This window comes from Mastigoproctus giganteus, chromosome 1 (genome assembly GCF_048544385.1).
Source record: "Mastigoproctus giganteus isolate SK-2022 chromosome 1, ASM4854438v1, whole genome shotgun sequence".
Lineage (NCBI taxonomy): Eukaryota > Metazoa > Arthropoda > Arachnida > Uropygi > Thelyphonidae > Mastigoproctus > Mastigoproctus giganteus.
This window is the reverse complement of record NC_143575.1, coordinates 178713532-178728936: the sequence shown is the minus strand read 5'-3', so window position 1 is coordinate 178728936 and position 15405 is coordinate 178713532. Positions and strand designations below refer to the sequence as shown.

The window sequence follows — 15405 nt, the reverse complement described above, 5'->3', positions numbered from 1 at the left end:
CACCAGACCAAACCTATTGGTAACTCTTTAGGAGGCTTCCGGATCAGTTAGTATATAATCTTGCAACCTTTACTCTACCAGATAGTGACTGGCGGGAGTCCGAGTAATGTGTATGCGGGGGGGGGGGGCATTGTCAAGGCCACATTATCTCAAGGATCTGGGTATATTCTTACCATGTGTATGCCTTATCCAAAAATTTTATTACTTCATACATCATGTCCTCCCCACTTTTTCTTACTATTGAATACACCATGAATTATCAAACTAATAGGGTAAGCTTATCTGCGAAAAGATCTAAACCTTCCAAACACTGCCTAGTTCATTTCACAAATATACGTAGTCTCAATTCTAATCTCAACAATATCCATTTCCACTTGCAGGCTGCCAAACCCCATGTACTTTTTCTGACATAATCTCAGTTATCGGTTGATTCAACTACTGCTCATCTCAGTTACCCAAATTATTTGCTGTATGATTCCTTTCGCCTCAAAGGTGGTACTTGTGCATATGTCTGTTCCGATATTCCTGTCATGCGGACTTGGTAATTTGGAATCTCCTCCTTTCGATCTTCTATGGCTTAAAATCTCTTTTTTTTTTTTTTTTTTTTATGAGAACCCCAAACACGAGAGGTATTAGAACCTATAGTACTTGGTACCGTGCTTGGGTTGGAGGTTGAGAAGACGAAAGAAGATATTTGTTGACATTGGACTTGAACTTCTGTAGATTGTAATTTTCAGGAAATACATATGAAGGAAGGTTGTTCCAGAAAACGGCAGTTGAATGAATAAATGAGGATGATGAAAAGTTGGTTCTGTGGGTTTGAAGTTGGACAGTAAATGGATGTTGGCTGGTGGCGGCACGTGTTCGGACTGTTTTGAAAGAGAGAGCGGGAATTATAGAAGCCAATTCAGAAGAACAGTGCCCATGGAAGTATCTGTAGAAGAGGCATGCGGCAGAAACAGTACGTCTATGAGAAAGCGAGTGGAGAGACTCTGTTAGATGTGAATCATTAATTAACCTAACTGCTCTCTTCTGAATGGAATCAAGAAGCCTGAGAGAGGTTTTGGGGGCACCACCCCAGATGTGGGAACAATATTCCATGGCAGGGCGGATTTGCGATTTATACAGAGTGAGCAGCTGTTTGGAAGAAAAGTAACGCCGAGAGCGAAAGAGAAAACCAAGTTTTTTAGATGCAGAGGAAGCAATATTTGTAATGTGCTTGTGCCAAGAGAGATTAGAAGTCAGGGTAATCCCCAAAAGAGATATATCATTTTGCCTAGAAATCGGAGTGTCACTAAAGATAAGCATAGGAGCAGAAGAATCCTTTTTGCGAGATATAAGACAAGACTGAGTTTTAGAAGGGTTGAAATCAACTAAGTTGTCTTTGCCCCACTGGAGAATTACCTGAAGATCGGCATTTAAGGAATTGGCAGCAGATTTTCGAGAACTTGAAGCTGATTGAGCAGGACAAGGTTTCTCAAAATGGAAAGTGGAATGCAATGTGCTATCATCGGCAAAACTATGGATAGGATTTCCAGTCAATGGAAGAAGGTCATTGATATACAAGAGGAAAAGAGTGGGGGAAAGAACTGAACCTTGGGGGACACCGGCATTAGTGGAGAAGTTAGAAGACAGAGAGCCATCTACCATCACCTTCAGTGAGCGATCAGAGAGAAAAACTGGATAACCAATTACTAAAAACATTTGCAAACCATAAGATGGAAGCTTGTTTAGAAGACCTTTATGCCAAACACGATCAAAAGCCTTTGAGATGTCAAGAGCAACTACTTGTGTTTCACCGAACCTTTCCATTGAATTAGTCCATAAATGGGTAACATAAGCCAGAATATCACCAGTGGATCGACACTGACGGAATCCATACTGGCGATCGTTGATCAGACGGAAGGTTTCTAGGTAGTTTAAGAGTTGGCGGTTAATTGATTTCTCCATTACTTTAGAAAGAGTAGAAGTAATTGCAATGGGACGATAATTGGATGGGAGGGATTTGTCACCCTTTTTTGGAACTGGCTGGATATGAGCAAATTTCCAAGCAGAAGGAAAAACACCTTTGGAATAAGAAAGTGAAAAAAGGCGGCAAAGAATAGGAGTAAGTTCAGGAGCACAGGTTTTGAGAACAAGTGGAGAAATACCATCAGGACCTGGAGCTTTCTTAGCATCAAGATTCATCAAAATCCTTCTGATATCCTTTTGACGGAAGACCACAGGAGGCATTGAATGGAGCGTGTTAGGAATGGTGGGAGGTGTTTTACCAAGATCATTAATACATGAGCTGGAAGAAAAATGGGATGCTAGCAGGTCAGCTTTATCCTTGGCTGAAGTGACAACAGAACCATCTGGTTAGAACAGAGGTGGGAGCAGAGATGGGCAAAAGTTGCGGCCAATAGCTTTGGCAAGAGACCAGAATGCTCGGCTACCATTAGGGCAAGAAGCAAGTTTTCTACTCTTAGCCTGTTCAAACTCTAGTTTGGACTGATTAATAACTGCTTTACAATTGTTGCGAGCTTTGGTGTAGGCAGAAAATGAAACTAAAGAATTGGAAACAAGCCAATTACGATATGCAACATTCTTCTCTTGGACAGCCTTAGCACATTTATTGGAAAACCAAGGTTTAGATAAAGGACGAGATTTTAAAGTGGAGTGTGGGATAAAGGATTCCATTCCTGCAAGAATAATTTCACTGACACGATCTGAGCAAACGTTGACATCAGAAGTTTTGAAACAGTAATCAGACCAAGGAAAAGAAGAAAAGAAGTCTCGCAGGTCATCCCATTTTGCATTCTTGTAATGCCAAACAATACGAGGTTGGGAATAGCCATGAGATAAAGGTTCCATTGGAGAAGAGACAATGACCAAGTTGTGATCTGAAGTGCCTAAAGGACCTCTCACTTCGACCTTGTACTTAGAAGGGTTGTTTGTGAGAAAAAGATCAAGCGTATTGGCTGTATGATTAGGATTGTCCGGTATTCTTGTAGGTAAATGAACAATCTGTGCTAGGTCATTAGTAATTGCAAAAGCCTCAGCATCTCGACCTGCTGGGTCGGTGTGACTAGAAAATGGAAGCCAGCTGGAGTTGTGAACGTTAAAATCACCAAGGAAAATTACCTCACTGTTAGGAAAGTTGGACTGGAGAAAGTCAAGTTGCAAAGAGAGGAAGTCGAAGAGCTCCAAGTGATTAGTGGAGTTGGGAGAACGGTAGAGACAACAGATGAATTTGACACAATGAGGTAGAGAGATTTTAAGCCAGAGAAGATCAAAGAGAGAAGATTCCAAATTGCCAAGTCTCTGACAGGGAATATCAGAACGGACATATGCACAAGTACCACCTTTGAGGCGAAAGGAATCATACAGTAAATAATTTGGACATCTGATATGAGAAGTAGTTGAATCAACTGATAACTGAGATTCAGTCAGAAAAAGTACATGGGGTTTGGAAGACTGCAAGTGGAAATGGACATCATTGAGATTGGAATTAAGACCACGTATATTTGTGAAATGAATTAGGAAGTCCTTGGGAGGTTTAGATCTTTTCGCAGATAAGCTTGCTCTATTATTTTGACAATTCATGGTGTATTCAATAGTAAGAAAAAGTGGGTGGGACATGCTGTATGAAGTAATGAAATTTTTGGATATGGCGTACATGTGGTAAGAATATACCCAGATCCTTGACATAACGTGGCCTCGACAATGCTCCCCGCATACACACTACTCGGACTCCCTCCAGTCACTATCTGGCAGAGTAGAGGCAGCAAGATTATACACTAGCTGATCCGGAAGCTTCCTAGAGAGTTACCAATAGGTTCAGTCCGGTGTACTAACTAGCGGCCGGCCTGCGAACACCGTTTTAGAGCTGTACCCTCGAAATGTAAGGAATATTGGATCTCGCCACGACATTCATCATAACCTCAAAAATCATCAATCATACTGCATGATGGAAGAGATAGGGAAGGGTTGGCCGGAACTTAGCTCTAGAGACTAAACATGGATTCCACCACTTCAAGCCTCCAATAAGCAAAGTGGTGGTATTTCACCGGTTGATGAGAGTCATCTACCACCTAGTACTGCCTGGTAACATAGAGGGGCGGCGTTCCTCCATGTGGTGTGGGCGCCACACCTCGACCCCTGCTTACGTTGGTTCACACCTGGGTGGTCACCCACCATGTACTTGTGCATGGAGGTTATACCCAGGATTACTAACAGTCCCACCATCGTGAAGGTGCAAGCAGAGGATTTGGCTGTCATAGACCGTCCGGACTTCGCCGAAATTGGGTCCACTTGACTTAAGTGTCACCCGAATATCAGTTCCATCAGCGTTTTAGACTCCCAGGTAGCAAGAACAGCTTGTCTGGCATATCTGAGAGAATGTCTGTGACAACCTCAAGGACCCTTCACCTCATTGTGTCAAATTGTCTCTACTGTTCTCCCAACTCCACTAATCACTCAGAGCTTTGCAACTTGACTTTCTCCAGTCCAACTTTCCTAACAGTGAGGTAATTTTAATGTTCACGACTACAGCTGGCTTCCGTTTTCTAGTCACACCTACCGAGCTGTTTGAGATGCAGACGCTTTTGGAATTACTAATGACTTTGCACAGATTGTTCATTTACCCACAAGAATACCGGACAATCCTAACCATACAGCCAAAACACTTGACCTTTTTCTCACAAACAACCCTTATGAGTATACAGTCGAAGTGAGTGGTCCTTTAGGCACCTCAAATCACAACTTGGTGATTGTCTCTTCTCCAATGGAGCCTTTATCTCATAGCTGTTCCCAACCTCGTATTGTTTGGCATTACAAGAATACAAAATGGAATGCCCTGTGAGATTTCTTTTCGTCTTATACTTGATTGGATTACTATTTCAAAACTTCTGATGTCAACATTTTGCTCAGATCGTGTCAGTGAAATTATTTTTGTAGGAATGGAATCCTTTATCCCACACTCCACTTTAAAACCTTGTACTTGATCTAACCCTTGGTTTTCGAATAAATGTGCTAAGGCTGTTCAAGAGAAGAACGTTGCATATTGTAATTGGCTTGTTTCCAATTCTTCAGTTTCATTTTCTGTCTACACCAAAGCTTGCAACAATTGTAAAACAGTTATTAATCAGTCCAAACTAGACTTTGAACAGGCTAAGAGTTGAAAACTTGCTTCTTGCCCTAATGGTATCAAAGCTATTGGCCACAACTTTTGCCCATCTGTGTGGCACCTCTGTAGCCAGGTGGGAAGGAGCAGCAGTGCGTAGCACACGCTTCTTGATTAGACCGGGGTTCGAGCCCATCACCACCAAATACGGAGGATGCGGAAAGGTCAGGGAATGACCACTGCATATCCCGGAGCAATATGGCCTTAGTTGCTAATGCTCCTAAAAAAAAACAAATAACAACAACCCATCTCTGCACCCACCTCTCAAACCAGATGGTTCTGTTGTCACTTCAGCAAAGGATAAAGCTGACTTGCTAGCATTCCATTTTTCCTCCAGCTCCTCTATTAATGATCTTGGTAAAACACCTCCCACCATTCCCAACATGCTCCATTCAATGCCTCCTGTGGTCTTCCGTCAAAAGGATGTCAGAACTATTTTGACGAATCTTGATGCTAAGAAAGCTCCCTGTCGTGATGGTATTTCTCCACTTGTTCGCAAAACCTGTGCTCCTGAACTTACTCCTGTTCTTTGCCGCCTTTTTTCACTTTCTTATTCCAAAGGTGTTTTTCCTTCTGCTTGGAAATTTGCTCATATCCAGCCAGTTCCTAAAAAGGATGACAAATCTCTCCCATCCAATTATCGTCCCATTGGAATTACTTCTATTCTTTTTAAAGTAATGGAGAAATCAATTAACCACCAACTTTTAAACTACCTAGAAACCTTCCGTCTGATCAACGATCGCCAGTATGGATTCCGTCACTGTCGATCCACTAGTGATATTCTGGCTTATGTTACCCATTTATGGACTAATTCAATGGAAAAGTTCAGTGAAACTCAAGCAGTTGCTCTTGACATCTCAAAGGCTTTTGATCGTGTTTGGCATAAAAATCTTCTAAACAAGCTTCCATCTTATGGTTTGCCAACTGTTTTTTTGTAATTTGTTATACAGTTTTCTCTCTGATCACTCACTGAGGATGATGGTAGATGGCTCTCTGCCTTCTAACTTCTAAACTAATGCCGGTGTCCCCCAAGGTTCAGTTCTTACCTTCACTCTTTTCCTCTTGTATATTAATGACCTTCTTCCATCGACTGGAAATCCTATCTATAGTTTTGCCGATGATAGCACATTGCGTTCTACTTTCCATTTTGAGAAACCTTGCCCTGCGCAATCAGCTTCAACTTCTCGAAAATCTGCTACCAATTCCCTAAAACTTAGAAGGATTGAAATCAATCCTTCTGAGTTTTAGTAGGATTGATTTCAATCCTTCGAAAACTCAGTCCTGTCTTATATCTCGCAAAAAGGATTCTTCTGCTCCTATGGTTATCTTTGGTAGCACTCTGATTTCTAGGCAAAATAATATATCTCTTTTGGGAATTACCCTGACTTCTAATCTCTCTTGGCACAAGCACATTACAAATATTGCTTCCTCTGCATCTAAAAAACTTGGTTTTCTCTTTCACTCTCGGCGTTACTTTTCTTCCAAACAGCTGTTCACTCTGTACAAATCGCAAACCGCCCTACTGTGGAATATTGTTCCCACATTTGGGGTGGTGCTCCCAAAACCTCTCTCAGGCCTCTTGATTCCGTTCAGAAGAGGGCAGTTAGGTTAATTAATGATTCATCCCTAACAGAGTCTCTCCACTTGCTGTCTCATAGACGTACTGTTTCTGCTGCATGCCTCTTCTGCAGATATTTCCCTGGGCAATATTCTTCTGAATTGGCTTCTATAATTCCTGCTCTCTCTTTTTCAAAACAGTCCAAACACGTGCTGCCACCAGTCAACATCTATTTACTGTTCATCGCCAAACTCACAGAACCAACTTTTAATCTTCCTCGTTTATTCATTCAACTGCCATTTTCTGGAACAACCTTCCTTCATATGCATTTCCTGAAAATTAGTCTACAGAAGTTTAAATCCAATGTCAACAAATATCTTCTTTCATCTTCTCAACCTCCAACCCAAGCTGGTAGATGACTTTCATCAACCGGTGAAATACCACCACTTTGCTTATTGGAGGCTTGAAGTGGTGAAACCCGTGTTTAGTTTCTAGAGCAAAGTTTCCGGCATCCCCCTCCCCCCATACTCCTCCTTCAACCCATGCACGGTACTAAGTACTATAGGTTTTGATACCTTCGTGTTTGGGGTTTTCATAAAAAAAAAAAAAAAAAAAAAAAAAAAAAAGCACGGTACTAAGTTATTTTTTGGATTTTTAGGAGCATTAGCAACTAAGGCCATATTGCTCCGGGATATGCGGTGGTCATTCCCTGACCTGTCCGCATCCTCCGTGTTTGGTGGTGACGGGCTCGAACCCCGGTCTAATCAAGAAGCGTGTGCTACACACTGCTGCTCCTTCCCACCTGGCTACGGAGGTGCCACACGGTACTAAGTACTGTAGGTTCTAATACCTCTCGTGTTTGTGGTTTTCATAAAAAAAAATAAAATCAATTTCTGAGGATTTGGCAATCTTTGAAGAAGAAGATGTAAATATGGAAAGAATTGCAAACATGAAAAGAGGCATTTATAACTCTCTAGCATGCTACAGTGAGATTTTTGAAGAAAACTGTGCAATCTTCTATAAAAGCATATTTTTACAAATTGGAAAACCCAACTGTTTCTTCATTATCAGATGCCTTTCCATCTACCTCATCTGCACCCAGTGTCACTTATGTGGAAAATATTGAACTCTGATGAAGATATCGACGAGTAAAAGTTGAATACATATGTATGTACAGTACATATATTATGTTAGTACTCATTTTCTTTATTTCTATTTTGTAACTGTATGTTTTTAATTAAAATTAACAAGTTCGATATCTTGTTTTTTTATTCTTTTCTTATTTTATTTTACGTTACGTATCATGCGATAAACCATAACGTATACATCCGTTATAATAAAACATATTGTTTAGGCCATTTGGTGTTTAGTACATGGTTTTAATGCTTTAAAATGGCTGCTAACATATACGATATGTATCATAGATGCTCAGGAATGCAAGATACACATAACAAACAAAACGTGTAATGAACAAAGTCTTGGAACGGAACTTGTTTGTAAACCGAGAGTTGCCTATACATGATATGTATTTGATTATGCTCAATACATTTGTATTCCATATGGGATGTTTTTTGAAGTGTTATAGAGTAGCCCAAAGTAGATATTTCTCATTGGTTTTTTTTTGGAAAGATTTCAGTTTGCTATAAGCTATATGGCAGCTAAGTATCATATTTATAATTATAATAGTTAATCTGTGAATTTTTTAAAACAACTTTCATTGTTATGCAGCTGCATATTAATATTTTTCTTTGTTTTTTCAAATAAAATTTCTTCTAAAGAGCTCTTATTTTACATGTTGAAAATTTTAATTTCAGTACTAAGTTCCCTGATTTCATTTAGCTCCCGATATTTTTTTAATTAAATATTATACATATTGCAGTATAAAATTGCCTTAATTTTTCCGAAATTAGAAAAGAATATGACTTCACATATTTTAGGAGATATGACAGATGAAGAGGATGTCTTAGAATGGTTGACAAGCCCTGAAAACATGGAAAGTAGTGATGCCATAGAAAAAGTTAATAAGCGAATGTTTGAACGGGTCCTTCAGCGATGTGACTTCTTGGCTGTGTTTCTTTGTAAGTTTCTAGAAACTATTTATATAATGCTTCTAGTGATATTAACTTAATTTGTTCTTTTATATACTTTAATGGAGTAAGTGATTTTTAATAAGTGAAGCTAAAATTAATGAGTATATTGAAGAATATTGGTTGCAGCCTAAATAATCCCAGTTATCTTTAAAAGTTTCTTTAGTTTGACAATGTATTTGGCCAATCCCCAGTTTGGAACTCTGAATGGTTGAAAGCTGATTTACCTTTTTTTTTTATTGTAATTTATATAGTTAACAAAAGAAGAAATTCTTAATTATTAACCTGTTGCATTAAATTCAATTTGGCTATTTAATTTTCAAAAATAATGGGCATTAATTAATTAATTTTGTAATCTCAAAGTATAAAACTAAATGGCTATGGTTACACCAGTCACTGCTCCTGCCTCCCCATTGGCAGGGCTGGAAACCTTGACAGAAAAGTTAATCTGCCAAGATCTAAAAGGAGCAAATGTTGACATTGATACATTTCCTCCAGTAGAGAGTCATCAAGCTCTCAGTGTGCTTATGATCATAAAACTGATTGTGACCACTTCATTCCCAAGAAAATAAAAAAGGGTTTGAACACGAACTTAGATTTAGATCAGTGGGAATTTCCAGCTTTCCTGATACTGTTTTTTGTCATTCCAACCTGCAAGCGGCCTCCTTCCTTTGACCATCCAGAGATATATAGAACATGCAGTAGGATCACCCAAAATAGTGAAGACACTCCAATCAGGAGACTTATTGATAGAAACCACACAACCCAGGCACTTAGAACTCTTATTAAAACTATCCTCCTTAAGTACAATTCCAGTACAGGTCATTCTTCTCTTTCTTGGTGACTCCAATATACTCAGATTCCCTTCTACTTCTCTCTCTCTCTCTCTCTCTCTCTCTCTCTCTCTCTCTCTCTCTCTCTCTCTCTCTCTCTCTCTCTCTCTCTCTCTCTCTCAGGGTAATTCAGAATTTTTTTTCTTTTCTTTTTGGCTTGCAGCAAAAGTCTCAGGCTTCCTTGCACCATATAGATGATAATAATAATAATACCACACTTAACTCATCCAAGGAAGTTATAACTGAATGAGACTTATTAAATGTATTGGAAGAGGAAATAATCAAGGAATTACAAGTGCAAAAAGCAATACACGCAAGAAGAATTAAGATTTGAAAAGATGGCAACCTGATTTCGAAACGTACGAGGCGCATCTGAAAAGTTTTAGGACTACATTCATAAAAAGTTAATCTCAAGGAAGAAAATTTATTACCATTTAATCTTCAAAGTACATCCTTCATAAATTGATGATGTACAACTCTTTGCACAGTTGTACAACTTTTGGATGGTTCTATGGAACCCTGTTTAACTCTCTCAACATGCTGGTTTGAATCTCTGAATCATTGTCAAAATGATGCCCCTTCAGATGGGATTTCACTTTGGGGAACAGAAAATAATCAGCAGGTACCAATTCTGGCAAATACATGGGATGGTGAATATGCATTGTCGTGAATCAAGAGCCACACCTGACTTGGCCACATCTGGCCTAACGCACTGAATACTTTACAACACTGTCCGTCACCCCTTTTTAAAATTCAGCATTGACTGTCTGTCCTTTCTTGGTACAAATTTTTTATGCACAATTCCTTGTCAATCAAAAAAAAAAAAAAAAAAAAAAATCACCAACATCATTTTGGTTCAAGACTTTTGGAGTTATTTTGGCCTTGGTGAATTTTCTCCAACCCATGCAGCTGATTGTCTTTTTGTTTTGTATTTGTACACAAAGCACCAGTATTCATTACCAGTTATGATTTTTGAAAAAGTCTGGCTCACTGTCTGCCATCTCAGTCAAATATCGGCACATAGCAACTCATTGAGGCGCCTCCATAGCCAGGTGGGAAGGAGCAGCAGTGCGTAGCACATGCTTCTTGATTAGACCAGGGTTCGAGCCCGTCACCACCAAATACGGAGGATGCGGAAAGGTCAGCGAATGACCACTGCATATCCCAGAGCAATATGGCCTTAGTTGCTAATGCTCTTAAAAACCAAATAACAAACAAGCAACTCATTGATCTTTCTGTTCTGCCATCAATGCATGGAGTACGAAGTGCAAGCAAACTTTCTTTTTTTTTTTTAAATCTTTGACAACATTCGAATGCATGCTATCCTTGCTGATGTGAAGATGGTCTGTTATCATTCTGAGGGACAGGCAAATACAGGATAGTGATCTTCCATTAACAGCTGTCAAACTTTTTCAATGAAGGCTGTATGAGACTGTGATGGGTGACCACTCCATGCATTGTCCTGAACATCGTCTTGCCCTTTGTGAAACCGCCCACACCAATGAAAAATGTTTGATCATGATAGAGCTTCATGTCCATAAGCTGCACTCACCATTGCAACTGTTTCATTTTAATTTTTTACAGCTTTAAAATAAAATTTTATCACCACTCTTTGCTTGATCCTTCAATCTATGACGACACGATTTTATTATGCCAACTTAAACGCGACTTTCCAGTTGGCTGCCTTTGTGCACACTGATGAAACTTGCCACAGAACCAGTTCAGACTTGATAGTGATTAGTTTCAAGAGTGGCTAATCAATAGAAACTAATCAATAGTGATTAGTTTCAATATCATTTTAAAAAAATCAAGTCTTAAAACTTTTTAGATACACCTTGTAATATCATTCTGATATTCAGTTCTCCAATATGTCAACCTCAGTAAAAGCCAGATATTTACATTGCCATTTCACTCATACATCCCACAAGATATTACAAATGTCAAAAATTTGGCCATTCCCAAACAATGTGCAATGGTTACATTCCCTAACTAGATCTAAACCACTCACAAATGGAATGCACTGCAAATTCTAAATATTCTAATTAAGAATATTCTAAATTATGCGAATTATGGACAATTAGGAAAAAAAATACAAAAATACGAAATTGAGAATAATGTATTGTACCAAGAGGAAAAAAAGCAAGTTAAATTAAAACACACATATGCCTCCGCCACCAAAAATAGCCAGGCTGTTGCAGGTGGTCAGGAGCAGCAGTGCTTAGCACACACTTCTTGATCAGACCGGGGTTCGAGCTTATGACCACCAAATATGGAGGATGCGGAAAGGTCGGGGAATGACCACCGCATATGCCCGGAACAATATGGCCTTAGTTGCTAATGCTCCTAAAAACCAAATAACATCAACAGGAACTCAAACAGATGTGTCAATCCAATCCTACCAGACACATTGATCACAGAATGGGCTCGATCAGTACTCTTAAACCAATAGATACCAACATGATAGATAAAGCAAACAATACTCCAATCACGATTCCTTCCAAAATCACCTTAATAGTGAAGCAAATGAAAAACCACACAACTTGGAGGCTGTTGGAGTGAAACAATATCCAATTTGTTTGGATGCAGATAATGCCAACAAAGATGAAATAGTGTTTAATCTACATGCTGAAGAGTACATGGAGATTGGATGTCCTATTCATCTTAATACAGATACAACAGATAAAGATTCTGGATGCACTTTTTTCCTAGAAAAGAAAGGACTAAATACAATAGACTTTCAGAATAATGGCACCTTTGGGGATTCAAGGTGCCATTATTTCAATTTTTCTGTTATCTGGCAAGTTTTATTTTTAATGTATTTAATGCAGAAATAATGAGGCCAAATAAGAAATAGAGAGATCAAGAATTCAGTTAAACTGCACACAAAATTAACATAAACATGTTGACGATGCAGTGTTATCTAATGCTATTAGACTAAACTTGATATAATAAAGAAAATGCACTTCTGCTTACACCCTGTTCTATTTTCTTTATTATATCAAGTTTAGTCTGCATGAGTAGCATAGTGGTACTGTCACCGTCCTCCTCACTGCAGGTGGAAAAGGTTTGAATTCCATCAATGATGCAAGGAACTTTTATGGGCTTTTTTTCACTCCGTGGCTGAGCTAGTGGGTCTCTGGGTAGATAGCAATGTATTTTGTTTAGCAAAACGGGCAAATCGACCAGAGAACAGACACAATACACATGAGTATATGAGTTAACTTTCCTGGTGACCCTAATAGTTTGAATTATATCAAGTTTGCCACTAAGCTATAATGTTGTTCTTCTTTTCTTCTCTGTATGAGGTTTATTAACTATAGGAGACAGTGAGAAGTTTTTAATTATTTAAATTAAATGTAAAACAGCAGTATAATCCATGATATCAGTACAGAATTCACTCTGAAAATGGCAAACATAAATGAATACAGTAATTGCATGACGCTGTTTTCTTTTTTCAATGTATACATAAAGCGCAGATGTCTTGCATCTGCACTTTATGTATACATCCGATCTCAATGTGCGGTTATTTCGAATGTGCCATTATTTTGACAGTCTATCGGATGACTGTCACATGCATGCAACTAATAAAAAACAGACAGACAGACACATTTTCTACCAAAACTAAGTAATGCAATATACCATTCAATGGAACTGCAGTGGTTTACATAACATTATTGATGATATCTATGACCTGATATCCCAGTACAATCCCAGCTACTTGCTTGCAATAGACAAACTTAATGCCACAGGTTACTGTCAAGATCAAAAATTACATAATATACTGAAAAGATGAAAATTCAACCTCCTCTGCACATAGATGGGTGGCACACACAAGAATCCCATCAAAACACATTCCGGTACAATCCTTTCTGGAAGCAGTTTTTATTCGTGTCATCCTTGAAATTACTCTAATTAGGGTATCAATATACCATTCACTGAATCATGTCTGTGACACTAAAGATCCTGAAGAACTTATAGCAAAAATACCAGCTCCGTTCTGTTTTTTTGGTCACTTTAATGTGCACCAACCATTATGGATATTTCCTCATATTTATAACAAGGGGAAGGTCATTGAATTGGTCCTAGATCAACACAACCTGAACTTGTTAAATACAGGATCAGATACCTATATACATTTCCTAGTGGGATCTGCCACAGCTGTCGACCTGTGTGTATATATATGTATATATAACCATACAAATAAATTAGAATGAGAGTTAAAAATAAAATAATGTCAGCAATATGGCAAGAGAAGAGGGAAAATAGTTGAAATTAAACTTAAGAATCAAACCAAACAGGGATGGAAGAGAAGGGTAACAAGAGTAAAAATATTGCAGTAGAAAATCTCTAAGATAATTTATAACATCTAATTATAAGAATAATAATTCATTAAATTTTGAAAGCCAATTAAAATATAAATGTAACGGCGGCCCCTCTGACGGGCACCAGGTCCAAATTTATGTGAAATATCACAAACAGATCTAGACCACTACAGTAAAATAAAACAAAAATAGACTGACCATTACGCCCCATCTCAACAGAGGACCACAAGGCCAATAATGGTCAGGGAATCGCTGCATTTCGATCGCTGGACAAATAGCCCCAAAGGCGAGTTGACCGAAAGATCAGTCCACCACCCGATCCCCAGATCGAACCACCAGTGCATAGGACTTAAATAGCGGTGGTCCTGATGCAATGAAAATTAAAAATAGAACAGATGCATATGAAAGTACTCCAGTGCAAAGCCACACTACTGACAAAAGTAATCTGAACCAGTTTATATAGATGAAAAAGGAACTAGGGTGAACTAGTGTGGCTTTGCACTGGAGTGCTCGCATCTGTTCTATTTTTAATTTTCGCTGCATCAGGACCACCGCTATTCAAGTCCTTTGCATTGGTGGTTCGATCTGGGTGGCGGACTGATCTTTCGGTCGACTCACCTTTACAGTGATTTGCCCGGTGATCGAAATGCAGCGATTCCCTAACCATTAATTGGCTTTGTGGTCCTCTGTTGAGATCGGGCGTAATTATCAGTCTATTTTTGGTTTATTTTTTTTTATTATTTTACTGTAGTGGTCTAGATCTGTTGGTGATATTTCACATAAATTTGGACCTGGTGCCCATCAGAGAGGGTGCCGTTAAATTTCTATTTTAATTGGCTTTCAAAATTTAAGGAATTATTATTCTTATAATTAGATGTTCTAAATTATCTTAGAGATTTTCTGCTGCAGTATTTTTACTCTTGTTATCTTCTCTTTCCTCCCTGTTTGGTTTGATTCTTAAGTTTAATTTCGACTATTTTTGCTCTTGTCTTGCTATACAGCTGGCATTATTTTATTTTTTATTTTTAACTCTCATTCTAATTTATTTGTATGGTTATATTTCGAGCATCATGTAGAGAAATATGCTTTTTGTTGCCTCTGATGTTTTCTGCAACTTTTTATTTTATTTTTATTATGAAAGATTCATTTTCCAACTATTTTAAATGTTATTCAACTATATGTATATATAATTATTTATATATACACTGTACTGCCACTTTAACGACGTGCTGGACAAAGCATCTCTGAAACGCAGTTCTCTTGAACTTTTCATGCACCACAGTTTCAAGGGTGTATCAAGAATGATGCAGTGAACAGAAAACATCCTCTCAATGGCACTCCTGTAGAAGAAAATTGCTTGTTGATGAGAGAGGTCTGAGGAGGAGGGTTAGAATTGTGCAAGCAAACAGACGAGCCACAATGTCGCACATGACATCAGAAT

General features: G+C 38.5%; 1 protein-coding gene across 1 annotated transcript in view; it reads left to right on the top strand.

The window, feature by feature from the left end:
• Positions 1 to 15405, top strand: part of LOC150091328 (uncharacterized) — a 693262-nt gene that overhangs the window by 445331 nt on the left and 232526 nt on the right. Inside the window, exon 23 of the mRNA XM_090375165.1 lies at positions 8660 to 8800. Within this exon, the coding sequence (XP_090231291.1) occupies positions 8660 to 8800 (141 nt within the window). The remainder of the gene's footprint in view (positions 1 to 8659; positions 8801 to 15405) is intronic.